Here is a 15,979-nt window from a genome sequence, read left to right on the forward strand (position 1 = left end):
GCACGTGAAACAATTGCCTAAAATTATATCCATAAGGAAACAAACATTGCTTCAATATCCCTTGATTCATATTAAGAAACAGCAATGTGGAATCATCATATCCGCCGACACGACCTGTAGGCAATTTTCAATCTCTTTCCCATTTGTGACAGTAATAAAGCGGCCGGGAAAAGTCAACAATCAATTTTGTATTTCAATTTATTCCCAACCATCCTAGTTCGTGCGATGATAAGAAAAAGAAAAACGCGTTCATTGAAAACGGAAATTATTGCAAGAAGCCATCAGTGGTGTGCTCCGGTTCGCTGTTTTCTTTTATTTCCCGTTTTTTTTCGTCGAACGATTTCACAGTTTTGATTTATGTGCCGTCGGATGGAGCTGTTTCGACTGCTGGCATTTTCTGTAAACCTCATAAGTCTCGCTGCACTATTTCGAAATATGAGCTTTAAGTTGTCGAATGTAAGGATGCTTTTTGATTAGTTTAAACATTAAAGATACGAGGTTGAAGAAATAGTGTGTCCATTTTTCACGCACCTCATTGTGTCGTTCACGCTCGAGGGACTGGACTGTAAAGGTTTGTTCGCGCGTTACGCCTTTATTTGTAATCGCTTCATTTGACTATTCTGCTCTTTGACACCAATATACCATGATAATAAGCTTTTTTTTTTTCTTTAGTTCAACATGCTTAAAAATCATGTGTACACCTCTACACCACCCCACCAATTGGCATGCCTAGGTATATCTAACATAATCATGAGCCTAAGAAGCCCAGGGAGCAAAAATAAATAATGTATCGGGATGACGGATGATCCGAAAAGTCACGGGACTAAGTATTGCCATACATTAGATATTTATTTATGTTTGGATTGGCGTTTTCTATCAACGATTGTCATCTTGGCGAGGCTCCCAGTAGGCACCAGCGTGGTACTAGCATTGTCTTCGCTTTAACTTAACCCACTATATACGTAGGTACCTACTTCTTAAGTAGCCTGACTGGTCTGACAGGGAATTAAAAAAAATTCAACTCATGAGCCAAAAATACAGCCAAAATAATTACCATGTAATGAGGTACCTATACTTACTTATATTTACCAGTTTTCAGAGCAAAGAGTCGGAAACGCACATGATTCACCTCTGTAGTTGCAAGCGTCTATAGACTACAATAACTTCCGATCGCGGCGGGCGGACCGTATGCTTGTTTGTCACCGACGTGGAACATAAAATAAAAGTTTTATTACCAAGTACACCGCAGTGCTCCGTCCACTACATGAGCTCCATTGACGAACAGACGCGGATGCAAATTCGTTGTTTACACTGCAGTGTTGTTTCTTAATCTAGCTAAGCCGGATTGCAGTGATAACGAGCAGTTATGTTGGCGGCCGAAATTAAAGATGGCGCCGATAACAATCCTATCAGGTTACGCTCGGCCGACAATGAGGCAGGCGAAGCTGGGAAATTGGGATGATTTTTCTCCTCTTTGCACGTCCATGTACGAGTAGGGTGTAGTGTCGGCAAAACAAGGCGTCAAAGGTAACAGAAAAACATTGTTTTGGCGGTGTGCGGTGATATCCTTTGTCACAGTCTAAAAAACAATACATTGATTTTTACACTGTGCCGTTGTTAAGCAAGGTAATTCATCAAACGAAAAATCTTTTTTTTTAACTGCCGACGTAAAACTAAATTAGTAATAACTACCTTATTGTATGTATGTTAGTTTATAAGGTATGTGTATCTATGATGGGCCTTAGTTGCCTGACAATAATTGATATTTGATTTAATATTTAAATCTAAAATAGGCCCTTGAGGCATTTATATTAGTAGGAAAAAAAAATTTAGGAACTACTAGTTCTTAAAATTACATAGTTTACCAAAGTGAATTGGTGATATAATTTTATTGCTGGTGGGTTTTTTATGAAGGGAAGTAGCACGCGCGGTTTTACTTACAATAGATAAAGAGCTATCCGTAACGCAAACTACATATGTTTCTCAGAGCCCGTACCATGAGTCACTGACAGTGTCAAAACTGACATTTACGCTATCGAGAACGTAATTTACTTTCTATACATCTCGTTTGCACTAATATGCGAGTACGAGCGAGATGTATAGAAAGTAAATTACGTTCTCGACGGCGTTTATGTCAGTGCCAAACTGATGGTAGCCGTAAAGGTGTAAAAAGTGACAAAAAGCCCACTTGTCAACAATAACCAATTTTATCAGGCAGTAAGCTGAGAACGTTGAAAATTCGATCTTTTTTCACTTGTTTTGTAATCTTATTACAAAAAAATGCATTTATTCTCTAATAAGTATCTCATTTTCTTTGGTATATATGTAGTAATGAAAATAATCGAAATATATTTCTGGGTATACTGAAATCTTAGGTAAAAACGGATACGAATAAAACGAAAAACATTTTTGCTTAAAACTATTTGGGTTTTTCTTACTAAGAACTAAAATTTTTTAGTGACCGAGTTATAAAGTGCTTAAAATTCCGAGCAATAAGCCTACACAATTTTGTGATGATAAGTGTATTGTACAAAAAATACGGAACCCCTACATAAAGGAGACGTATTTTTGCCGACGCTCCCGCCGACGGCGGCGCTCACTTCTCAGGTGCTATCATTGAGTGCTACAATGCGGTGGCCGCGACATCTTTATGCCCGATATGAGATCGCTTTGCCATCATTTTCCCTTCCCCCGAAGGAGGACCTTTTCAAATTTCCGCTCACCTCCACCCGTGATAACATTTTTGCTTTTCATTGAGTTTATTGTACACTTTGAGGAAATTAGCACCCCTTGACCTGAGAACGCGGTCATTGTTGTATTTTTTTGTAGTAGCAGTTTACTCTTTCGTTTTGAAATTCGGGTGCCTAATAGTTATGTTTTACAAGGGGGTAAAGTTGTTGTTTAACCGCTCGTGCTAATATTGATACCCGAGCAAGCGAAATCAGAAATCAGAAATATTTATTGTGTAGACTGTAGGTACAAGAACTATTACTAAGTACATTTTTGATGAGTATCAACAGTTCCAAAATTGAACCACGAGCGTAGTGAGTGTTTCGAAAAATGTAACCTTGAGCGTTGCGAGGGTTTCAAAGCACGAGGGTTAAACAAAATTTGCCCCCGAGTGAAACACAAAATTTTTCACTATACCAAACCGAAGAAAATATTAACTGTAAGATATCAAACAAATACAAACCAAATCAAATCCTAATTCACATTGATATATTCTGTGTAAATTTATTTAGGTACCCGCTCAAAATATTTAATTCTCGTTCTATTCTCGTCCTCGGTTTTTAGGGTTCCGTACCCAAAGGGTAAAAACGGGACCCTATTACTAAGACTCCGCTGTCCGTCCGTCCGTCCGTCCGTCCGTCTGTCACCAGGCTGTATCTCACGAACCGTGATAGCTAGACAGTTGAAATTTTCACAGATGATGTATTTCTGTTGCCGTTATAACAACAAATAATAAAAACAGAATAAAATAAAGATTTAAGTGGGGCTCCCATACAACAAACGTTATTTTTGACCAAAGTTAGGCAACGTCGGGCGGGGTCAGTGTCAGTACTTGGATGGGTGACCGTTTTTTTGCTTGTTTTGTCTATTTTTTGTTGATGGTGCGGAACCCTCCGTGCGCGAGTCCGACTCGCACTTGGCCGGTTTTCTTTATTCAGTCAACTTATTAGGGTTCTACGGTTTTTTATTGTCTGTTGGCGCGAAGAACCAATTTAGTAGGAACCCAGTTTGTGTTTTCCATATTGAACTGGAATTATCAAGATTTTGTATATTTACTTTCATTATAGTACCTATAGATTAATATTCAGTCTTATATTCTCTCTTCTCACCGTCAGTTAAGTAGGTAAGTACCTAATTTAATTTGACGACTGGTCTGGCCTAGTGGGTAGTGACCCTGCCTGTTAAGCCGCGGTCCTGGGTTCGAATCCTGGTAAGGGCATTTGTTTGTGTGATTAACACAGATATTTGTTCCCGAGTCTTGGGTGTTTTTAATGTACATATTTATGTATTTGTATACATATATATATCGTTGTCTGAGTACCCAAAGCCTTCTTGAGCTTACTGTGGGATTTAGTCAATCTGTGTAAGAATGTCCTATAATATTTATTTATTTATTTATTATTTATTTATTTATTATTTATTTATTTATTAATAAAGCCTAATAAAGTAACTGATGAGCATGAAGAATTTCGCACATTTACTGTCCCGCCGATGATGCCGGCCAATGCCACTATGTGAGCGGGACAGCAATATAATTATGCGCATGCAATAGAGATACCTAGAGGTCAGATAGGAAATGGCGGGTACGAAATTCTTACTAACGCGAATTTTCTGAAGCATATACCTACCTTACTTACTTTGGAACTAAGACGATTCGTGTAAGTTACTTTATAAGTTTATACTATGTAATATTTGTTTACTTTATGGGTAAAGCGTTACTGGTGTAAGAAAACAAGATAGTGAATTTGAACAAAGTTTTAATGAGCTACATCTTTGGTCGTATCATTGGTTACATAAACCCGAGACACTTTATATTGAACAAATGTGTACACGACACCATTTCTCCAGTGCAACATCTCAAGTAGGAATGCATGAAACTTACTACAATAAATGCAGAAATAATTAAAATTGGACATAGGGCGCACCGCGCTTATTCGCATTATTCACATTTTCAGAATACCAGTAAGGGCCACTCAACATTAGGGTCTTTTGAACGTCGGCGTCTAGTCAACGCTATGGAAAATCGCATCGCTGCGCAGTTGCTCCCACGTTGCGTCGAGTAGCAGCCATAGAGTTGACTATTCGCCGATGCTCAAAAAACACTAGCATATAACCTGCACACAACGGTAGAAAGGTATGGGTACATACATAGGCTATGGATCTACCCCAAATTAGTGTCCGACCGAAACATGTTTTTTTGCCGAAACCGAAACCGAAACCGAATGTTCGGCTTTGGCTCTAGTTTCGGCCGAAACCGAAACCGAAACCGAAACTTTTGTAGACTTGTTAAAACCGTTGAAAAAATGTCATAAAACCGCTTTTACACACATATTATGGGGCTGTCAACACCCAATGTCCTTGAAAATGATGTTACTTAAGCAGTTTTTTATGAAAATTACTAGAGTTAGACCAAGATAATTCTGCAACGATTTTGATAAGTTGATAACACAAGCAGTGCAAGTGTTATTTTAAACGTCAAAACTTTTATGAAATTATGACGTATAAATAACATTTGCACTAGTTGCACTGCGTATGCTATCAAAATCATTGCAGAATTTTCTTGGTCTAACTCTATTCATTCACCAGTCAAGCTAACATGTAGACACAGGGTCAACCAAAAACGCGAGCGCAGCGAGCGCGAAATTTTTTGTTAACAATATCGCAAGGCCGGGTACCGATCTTCACCTGGGCCAAAAGTCCGAAGTGCCCCATTGAGGCGAACTTTCATGCGAAGTCAAAGCCGTGCTTAAGGCTTCAGGATAAGTAGTTGAGCACAGACTCCAACCAATGTCCATTGTATTCAAAAGCGAGACCGCAGGCCGAGCATGGCGCAGCGAGGCCAAAGGCTTAAGCTGAAGTAGAGGACATGTGGAACTTGTGTTTGGTTTGTACCAAAGGTAAATTGAGGTAAAAAGTGAGGCTAGTTTTCTTATTATTATCTTGCCCAGGGCCCAGTAACATGCGACAGTGCTATCTCATTCACTTATAGGTATTGACAGCCTCTTAAGACTGCGTCAACCGTCCAGTGGCGCCCTCATTAGTGGAATTGTGTTTTATAATAAACCAATTAATGTCTGTACCTAATATACATGAATCAGTATATGTAGGTATTAATATTGTTGTCCTACTTATTCCCCAACTTTTGGTCTTTGTCCGAAGTACCATTTCGTAAGTTTCGGCCCGGCCGAAAGGTTCGGCCGTTTTTTGGCCGAAACCGAAACTACAGCCGAAACATGATTTTTTGGCCGAAACTGGCCGAAACCGAAACCGAAACCGAACCTTCGGTCGGACACTACCCCAAATATGGCCCAATCTGACCTTTTGGTGTCATCTTGGAAATAACTGATTGGCATAAAAAACGATAAACAAGAATCGATGTGAATATTTGCGGTTTATTACATACACATTACCTACTAAAGATACTATTTTTTTATTTAACACATATTTGACATTTTTTTATTTAATTGAATGATCACTTTGTTACAGTACCTACAATAGTCTACTTACAATAATACTTTATGTACATAAATAATACAAACATTTTAACAATGTTCATAGTAAAGATAGTAAACTTAACATTTAATATACAATATAGGTACAAAACGAAATAACAAAGCAATTAAAAAAAATCTAAAATTGGCTTAGCCATGAGATTCCTCGATATATGAATATCAATTTAATTACTGAACTGCTCTTAGTTCAATGAACCAAACATTCGTATTTCTAAAAGGCCAAACTTAATTATTTTGATCGCTAACGTAATTGTTTAATTTGGGACTCTTTTGCTTATATGGCACTTAATGTAACCCTAAAATGTGCCTACTGTACTCCTAAATTTGCTCCAATATTCGAAATTTAATGTATGTTGATATATTTTGATGCAGACCATCACTAAGAACTATCATGTTGTAACACTTTTAATGAGGTTGTGATACTAAACTTGAGATTTAGTTATCATATACAGTGTGTAAATCCAATACGGGCGAATATTTAAACGGTGGTTAGCATAGGACCTAAAAAGTATATTGAGATAGATTTTACTTAGAAATGCATTAAAAATTATAACCATACAAAATAATTCGGCCCGCAATGTAATACACCACACACGTTACGGGATACGAGCTTTTTAAAGTAACTGTCAACGCTTGTTGGCAGTTACTATTCAATTCAATCTTTGGGTAATATGGCTCCATCGATACTGTCGATGATTTCGCCAACGTCGAAGTGGATCCCACGTGGGATCGAATTAATATTATTTGTAATAAATAAACTTCAGCCAGTGTACGGTATATAAAACTATAAAATTATGGCCTCTAGGGCTCTAGCCAGCCACGGTTAGAGGTAGAAATACCAAATGCTCGTAGAGCACGACGTTGTTCGGTTGTATTATGAGCTCTTGTAAGGCGATAGCTGGACTTTACAAGGGCCACGTGGGGCTACCTGGCGTTGACGCCAGAATGGCGATTAAACTCGTATCAAGATTAATTCTTCATTATCCGCACACTTCCATATTAGTTTACTGTATAATAAGCTATCAGTATTACACTTTAAACAACATTAATGGGCAAAAACAAAGAAATTAATCACGACCCGATGTGACCAAGATGGCGGTCGACAAGAAGCCCCCCGGCAGTTACTATGAAAAGCTCGTATCTCGTAATGTCATTACCATCTTGTTTCTTAATGTTTACAGTACATTGCTGCTCGGTACATGTCGAAAAAATTAATCACGGGGTCATAATTAAGTGTAACTTAAAAAAAACATCTTAATTAATTATAAGACGGGTAAATTCTATATCTGGTTTAATTTATTGCCCGTATTTGACTTACACACTGTATAAAAACAGTTGAAGCACAATTAAGGTAAACGTACTGGGGCCCGTTTCTCAAAAGCTTGTAACTTGTAATACAAGCGGATGTCACTTTTTGACAGCTTTTGTTAGAATGGGACTTCCACTTGTATTACAAGTTACAAGCTTCTGAGAAACGGGGTCCTGGTGTTCGACTCGGTCCCAGTACATGTCATCTTGAAACTTAAGTCATTGTCAATAGAGGTGACAGCAGGGTGCCATCTATTGGGCATTAGCATGTCGAGCACTAGTACATCTACCTTACCCAGTGGGGAGTAAAGTAGGCACATTTTACGGTACTTACATGTTAACAAAGAGATTGTGTTAATTACCTAGAATATGTACATACAATTTGACACAATAGCTATACAGTTACATAATTATTTTATTCTCCTTCATTTCACATTGTTCACAACGTTAACAATATCGACGTTAAAGTATTAATCTAAAAAGGTGGTACAGAAAGGTCAAAGGGCTGGGGACCGATTTTTAAAATGCGACCGCTCGGTTTCGTGTATTTCGGTCAGTAATATACTAATGTACTACTAGGCCTGTAAATTCTACTAATAGAATTGAAAACGAGTGGTCAATACCAATAGATTCCCAATTTCTATCACTCGTATTTCATAAATCTGTATTTCGCCGTTTTCCACCGATTTTCGAGTGACGAAATCGAGCGATCGAAATTAAAAAATCGGCCCCCTGGTCGGCAGCTGGTTCTATGTTCACTTTATAATGTATAATTATTTCAAGTTAGTAATAAAAACTAGCCGTATGGTACTACGCCAAGTTTTCTTTATCAAACGACAACAATGTATGCTTACGTACGACAAGTAATGGCTTATAACTACACTAATTTAGCGGTGCATGTATGAGATCAAATTAATGAAAAGAAAAATACAATTCGATATTATTATGCCTATTTTGATTGACGTATCTACAATTCTACATCCATGTTAAAATAATACGATATTTTTTAAATCAAATGGATGGCAACAGCAACTAGTTACCTAGGAAAAAGTACCAGAATAACAAAACAATAAACTACTGTCATGTTCAGAATAGTTCGAAATAATTACAAATATTTTTTTTATGATTCTAGGTTATTACGAAACAGTGAAACTTTCATTTCACCTACCATTTGGCATATACTTTGTTTTAAATTATATCTATTATCTACAACCAATGTGCATTGGTAGGTCCCAAATCGGTAATAAGATCAGCTTGGACCTTGGTGTCAGAAAGTACTACCACGGGTATGTACAACTTTACCTTAAGAAATAATTTTCTACCTACAATTTAAAGGATGACTCATGCCAGACCGGGCCGTGCCCGGGCCGTGGCGTCCAACATGGCATTTTCTATGACGGCTGATCGGTGACCACGGGGTGCTACCCATAGAAAACGAAGCGCCGGAAGCTCCGGCCCGGCCCCGGCCATGTCTAGCGTGAGTATTCCTTAAGTCACTGCTCATTGCATTGCATAAATTGATCGCATATTGTAAAATTGATTTTAAGTTCCACATCAGTTTATACATACTTATGTCCTTCGCACTTTTTTATATTAGACATGAGTTTTAATATCCATACGTGCAATTTTGTGGTCACCATAAAGTCTGTGATAGGTCAATTGTAATCACGTGGTAGTCAGAACTAGTCCGCAATAGTCACTTAGTTTTGGTACTTAGCGTACGGGTGGGCCGCGTCTCACGCGCGATAATCTCAGCTTGGCGCCGACAGGCCGAGGGGCTTGAGGTGTGGAGGCGCCGAAAAAGGGGCAGGAGAGGACCCTGACATATTGTTGTTCAGGTCCCCGGAGCGGGACGAGCCGTTCATCAGCCCCATTGCGTTGCTTGTCTGCTAAAAATGGAATAAAAATTATAAGGACTCTTAAATTTGCTGAGCTTATGACAGTTACTTGAAATCTCTTTTATTTAAACTAAATTGAAAAAGAATTGAAGAAATATGTTTTTAACATATTTTTATTGCTTACTCGTAAACGTTAAGTATATTTCTACACAAATTAATGTGCTAAAGCTCCAGACAATGTTTACGAGTATTTTACGTGACAGCTACTCCATATAAAAATTAACAGTCATAGAGACCACCATTCGACGTGAGAGGTATAAATACATAACTATTGCAAGTAGGTATTAGATCTCAAAGGTTTTTTCCAACTCTAGTAACAGTACTCATTGACCAGCCCTAGTAGCACGGTCGCATTTTTATCATTTATCACCATGCCTGTCACGTTCTAACAAGTATGTAAGTGCGAAAGTGACGGGCTTAGTGATAGTGGATAAAAAATGGAACCGTGCTGAGCCCGCTGATGAGGAGAAACCACTCCACTAAGATAATGAGAACACAAATAAATGCTTCTTTCCAAAAAAACTATTACATTTAACGCTGATTCTTGTACAAGACGTTGTTTGTCTGGTGTCAAAAAACTAAAGCCCTTGCTACACGGTCGCCGACAAGCCCCCAGACCGCGTGGCCTTGGTCCGTCCCGGACCGTGTAGACAGTTGTTTCCAACAAAATTTGACCAAAACTGACCAAGGTCAGACTAAGGTCAGACGGTTAGTAGGCTTGTCGGCGACCGTGTAGCAAGGGCTTAATAGTTAGTAGTTAACATTAAGCCCTCGCTACACGGTCGCCGACAAGCCTTCTAACCGTCTGACCTTGGTCTGCCCTTGGTCAGTTTTGGTCTAATTTTGTTGGAAACAACTGTCTACACGGTCCGGGACGGACCAAGGCCACGCGGTCTGGGGGCTTGTCGGCGACCGTGTAGCAAGGGCTTTAGAATATGTAGCAAAGCAACAGTTTAGTTACCGGTGGTGGTGGCAGATGCGTGGTCTGCCGCTTGAGATGCGCCAGCGGCGGCGGGTTGTAGGCCATGTTGGCGAACACCAGGCGCTCCTCATAGTCGTACTCGCAGAGAATCTTGTTCTCGCATAAATAGAACCGGTCGCCGACGCAGAACCTATAACAAAAAAATAAATGATCAAGAGAATCTAAAACAACAGAGTATTTTCGGTATTATTATTATTTTCATTGGGATCCAATTACCTATTATTGTGATATTGATACCAATCAGTTTTTGGTTACTAAGCCCTGTTTGTGTTAATTATTGCTGCCTAATTGGCATGTATTACATATCGCAAGACGTAATAGTGACACTTTAATTAGGCGTAGGTACGTGTGATCAAGTTCCATTGTTGCTTGTGTTTATCGAGTATCGTACGTAATCATCCCAATTACTCGTACGTGTAAATAGTTTTATTTAAGGCGAAAATAATAACTTATCCATCGATAATAAAATGTATCTTTTACTTTGTCCGTAAATGATGGACAGAACTACGGCTTTTCGAGATGGGCTTTGATGTTTCTTTTTTGTTACATGTAAATATGTAAAAAGAAACATGATGTAAATTACATAAAGCTTGATCAATTGTTATAACTTTATCGATGATCTTAGCTGAAATACGACATTCTGATGTAATTGTAAGTACCTATTAATGTTTTATTGCTTGATAAAACAACCCTTCTTCAGGCTTCTTTCAGAATACTTTCTAGAATTATGAAATTATTAAATACCTTTCCTATTTTTATTCAAATAATTGTACTTTTATTGTGAATGTTTGCTGCTTAGATTTAGGTAACTTTCTAGAAGGAAATGAACATAAGCCAGCGTAACACGAAAGACAGAGTAGCATCTTACATTTGATTGGTTGATCTGTTACTCTGCAATGTTAGTTCAGTGAACATCATGTTTCATTGTATACTACATAAAAATGTTTCATTATGAGACTAGGGGGTGTTTTTAAATACAATAAAAAAAACTGCACCAAAGAGTTAAATAAAATTAAATATATTTAGCTCCAAATAAACTTGAATACACATAGAACATAACAAAAAAATAAATAACGCCAAATTCGATTGTATATCTTGGTAAAAAATTGCGAAACATAAATGAAAAAAAATTACTTTTGCGCACGAATTCACAATAACGCTCATAGCAACCTCCTTCTCCAAGGCGTGCTGGCGTATTGGGGAGGTGCTGGGGGTCCCTGAGCCTGCCCTTGCTTGACAGACGGCACTAGCTGGTACCTAACACCTAGTTTCCGAGATATCGCAAAGTTTCACTGTGACCCTACACAATCAATGTAGATTTTTTAATACCACCTGGAACCTGGATAAAAAGTGCTCAAAACAATGGAAATAGCAAATTTAACTCAAAAAAAACATTACAAAAAAACTGCATTCAGAGATTTTTTAAATAAGTATGCTTCCTTTACCCAAGAATCGAACCGACTAAAATTAAAATAACAACAAACACCCTGTTCTGTTTTGGCACCTATCGATAGGTCAATCATATCATAAGGATCAAATCACTGTAACAAACACTGCAAATTAAATTAAAGGAAAACCAAGTTGGCATTTAAAAAATCTATACTGTATATATCTCAGACGCTAGCCGTAGACCAAGTTCTCAACGCAATAACTAACATAGCCCTTGGCCCAAAAACGTCAATTTACAGGCTTCTAATCGTGAATATCATTACTTTGATGAAGGAGCCGGAAAGCGGGCACTATAAAATGTCTAAGGAACAAAATTTAGTATCGCAAGTGGAAAGGTCAAGCGAGGCGCGCGTCACGCCGCCGATAACGTCACGCGAGCGCATCCCTCGATGCCACAACAAAAGGTATCGCCTTCGACTCGCCAGTGGCCGCCCGCACCGGAACCGCGCGATAACACCGACCTTATCTCCCTCCGCCCCCGCACGTCTTCCTACCGCACCCCCGCTTCTCCGGACACCCTACCAACTCTTTTGTTTCACTTGTCACAAAAATTAAGCGCAATAGCTCCGCTACAAATGTCTCTTTTTTAAGGGGCCAATTTCCACCGCAACTCAGTCGATTTCGCCGCTCTTAATTAACTTTATTTCCTGTTCTCCCCGTTGCCGACTTTTGTTTTTGGGAGTTGTCCCTTTTTATTTTGCTATTTTTTGTCTGCAACGCGTAATGGAAAAGATGTAGAACGAAATTTTAATGACTGGCTGCAAGTTAAGCTTTGTCCGGGGCGCTATTGTGTCGCGACGACAGTGCGAAGTTTGACGTTTTGAGCGGACGCGGCTATTGACTGCTTTCCCTGAGCCGTGAAACAAAAGCGTTTAGGGAAGAACGGTAAAGCGTGGGCGTGAGATGCGAAATGCTATCTGTTATCAGTCCTTCCCATACAGCTATATAATAGGTACGCATGACGCATGCCAGGAAAATATCGTCAAAGGAACTGGTGATCGGTAACAGGCTGGATAGCATCAACGGCTTAGCAGCTAAGGTTTATCCCGAAAATCATTGTAAAATCACTCATATTCCGTTGTAGTAAGAGTCAGCTTTCGGAATTATCCGCCACTTTCGTTCATTCGGAAATACCCGAATACCTACACCTTAATGCGCGGCATATAAAAACATTAAAAAAGTACCTTAACGAAAAAGCTAAGCTAATCTTTCGTTGGTTTCATATTACAATCATCTAATGTTTAAATTAAATTCAACTATTTTATGGGAATCATGTTAATAGTGAGTAGGAGCGAGGGCAGATATAGGTAGGTATTGGAAAGCGCGATCGTGGCAGCGGGCCGCCGCGCCGGCCGGCGGCGAGCGCAGCCGCCACGGCGCGCCGTGCAGTGCGAGCTGCGATCACACGCGGTTTCCGCCGCGGGCTCCGGCAGATTGCTACTAAATTATTTAGCCGTTTAGCGATATTCGCCCGTGATATCTCCCGTCCGCTTCGATCGGACAGCCCGCAAATTGGATTCAGATTTCTGCCGGCATGGAAATTGATTTTTAGGTACCTATGTGATATTTGATAGTTTGCGCTTCATATTGCAATAACGTGTAAACATACCCAAATGTTGTTGGCCAAATTAAACCTGACTATATCAAATATGTTTTGCTACGATTTGCTTTCGTTGTGTAATTGAGTCCTAACTTATTTCTTTGTGTAAGCAAATTGAATCGTCCTGTTCAGGGAGCCCTAGCCAACATGACAATCGTAAATCAACAAACACCAAACGAAAAGTAAAGAAGAAATCGGGATGACATAAAATTGCCAGTTTATAGAGATTAAATAGTTTGACAGGGCATCAAAGTAAACAGAATACAGATATTAAAACTTATTTTAGATATATTTAGGGTTGTTAGTTTTAATTTAGTATTATTCATAGATGTATTTAGTTCATAAGTTATTTATTTGTCTTTTTACTGTTTTTTTTTCATAATATGAATCAAATTGGTTGACTGTACCTACATATAATTTGGGTATACAATTGGAGCCCCGCCCCCCCTACATTGTAGATACGAAAATTGAATTAATTCCATCATCTCCATAAAAAATAGGTAGGTACTGACATTTAATATTATATTAGGTCTAATTAACATTATCATCACTCCCTAAAGGTGGTCTGGAAGAGATCGCCTGTTGTTACCTCTGTCTACATGTATTATGTGTGTGTCTCTCTGTAAATGTTTTATTGAGGTTGTACAATAAAGAGGATTTGTATTGCATTGTACATACATTAATCATAACTTAAGCCCCGTTTAGACGGATCAAGAACTTGCATTCTATTTTCATTATATTGCGGTTTGTGGTATTTGATCGATCGACCTAATTCATTGTAATCTATTATTAGCAATGTAGATTGTTAATAATTTTTATATATAATCTTATACATGCAAGTTCTTGAACAGTCTAATTGGAGGTTTAAGAAAAATCCGTTAATTGTCCCGTTCAGTTAAACGTCAGCAACATAACGAAAGTCCACTAGAATAAATATATAATTCGTCGAAAACGCTTGGCAAGATTGCCCGCGCTCGGGGACCCACAGTGACATATAAACCATTCAGGCGGCTCCAATCTCGTGACCTCTCTATTATTTAAGCAAACGCAGTCCAAGAAGATTGCTCTTTCGGCGCCTGCACCGACCCGGGCCGGGGTATAACATACATTAACCTGTAATACATACAAGTTTTCTGGAAAATATTACTGTTTTTGACCGTGTCTTCATTTAACGATTAGATAATGAGCCCAAAACCTAACTAATTTAAAGTTAAACTATAAAGACCCACAAAGTCAAAAAAATGTTAATTTGTTGTGTTGTTTGTATAGGTAATACTAGGTAGGGTACATGGTACTTAGAGGATATAATCAAACGGAGACGCCTCGCCTTGTCTGTAATTTTCTGTACAAAACAGTCTGCCGATTTTTGCGGGGGAGGGGAACGTCAAATGTATGCGTAACGTAAAAATAGCCATGTCAGATAAACGTCAGTCCATACATTGTGTATGACCGTTGGCCGCCTATTTTCGACAGAGGGGAAAGCCTGTTAATGGCTACTCCGTTTAGTTGTATTCTCCCAAGACATGGTATCACTCGCCTCCACGCACACATTAAAACCGTCCGCCATGTGTTATAGCTTACAGCTTGTCGTACGTGACATTCCCTCTGTACAATGTGTATGTCATTGTCACCGTAATACATCTTTAAGCTCAAACAAAATAAGTCAGAGACAGACTAATGTCAATCAATTGTACAAATACTTTCAAAGTGACATATTTTATACCATTAGTGATATTTGAATACTTTGAATGATTAAACTGTCTTAGTAATACTTTTATATAAGTAGTAAACCGTGAGTATCCCATATGACTCATATGAGTACCCGATTTATACTATGATCAAACTCGAGAAATATTGTACGAAAAACCAAAATCGTTTCACTGACCGCTGTTCCCACTTTTTGCTTTGTAATTATTTTTTTTATGTGATAGTCGGCAAACGAGCGGACGAAATCTAGCAATAGGAATTAATTTCCCAAACGGTAAATTAAAAATGTCAGCGAGGTGGGTCCTCACCTCGCACACAGCACTCGCACAGCGTTCGACAGCAAGAACTGGCATGCAATACAATGTACGTTACATTGCCGGCTACTAGGATAAACTGCATTCAAAAGTTTGACCAGATACTGCAATGTAATGAAAATGCAAGTTCTTGTTAGTCTAACTAAACCTTGCTTTCTTTCTTTCCACGACTAGCCAGTACCTACACGAGTAGTGCACCTAATGCTCGAAATTATTACTCAGAGCAACTGCAACTTCAAACAACACACGTATTCAATCAGGAACTAAATCGCAACCCAATGTCGTGGAGCAAAACGACCGAAAACCACTTCAAATATTTTCTTCCCAGCATGTAGGTTTATTATGTAGCGGAAAATTTAATCGCGCTCTTTGTTTGCCCTCCGTGAGATGAATAAACCATATAACTTCTCGCCGCACTATATTGTCGTCCTCTTTTTACTTCGCTTTATTTGAAATGCTTTGTCTCGCTCAGAGAAGGA

At 38.7% G+C, this 15,979-nt stretch overlaps 1 protein-coding gene across 1 annotated transcript in view; it reads right to left on the reverse strand.

Moving 5' to 3' along the window:
* Positions 1–9,116: 9,116 nt before the first annotated feature.
* The window catches only part of LOC134662358 (rhombotin-2), an 83,902-nt gene continuing 77,039 nt past the window's right edge, over positions 9,117–15,979 (reverse strand). Inside the window, 3 exon segments of the mRNA XM_063518560.1 lie at positions 9,117–9,365; positions 9,368–9,436; positions 10,410–10,560. Coding sequence (XP_063374630.1) covers positions 9,264–9,365; positions 9,368–9,436; positions 10,410–10,560 — 322 coding nt within the window. The 3' untranslated portion in view covers positions 9,117–9,263.

The sequence above is a fragment of the Cydia amplana genome, chromosome 3 (genome assembly GCF_948474715.1).
Source record: "Cydia amplana chromosome 3, ilCydAmpl1.1, whole genome shotgun sequence".
NCBI lineage: Eukaryota > Metazoa > Arthropoda > Insecta > Lepidoptera > Tortricidae > Cydia > Cydia amplana.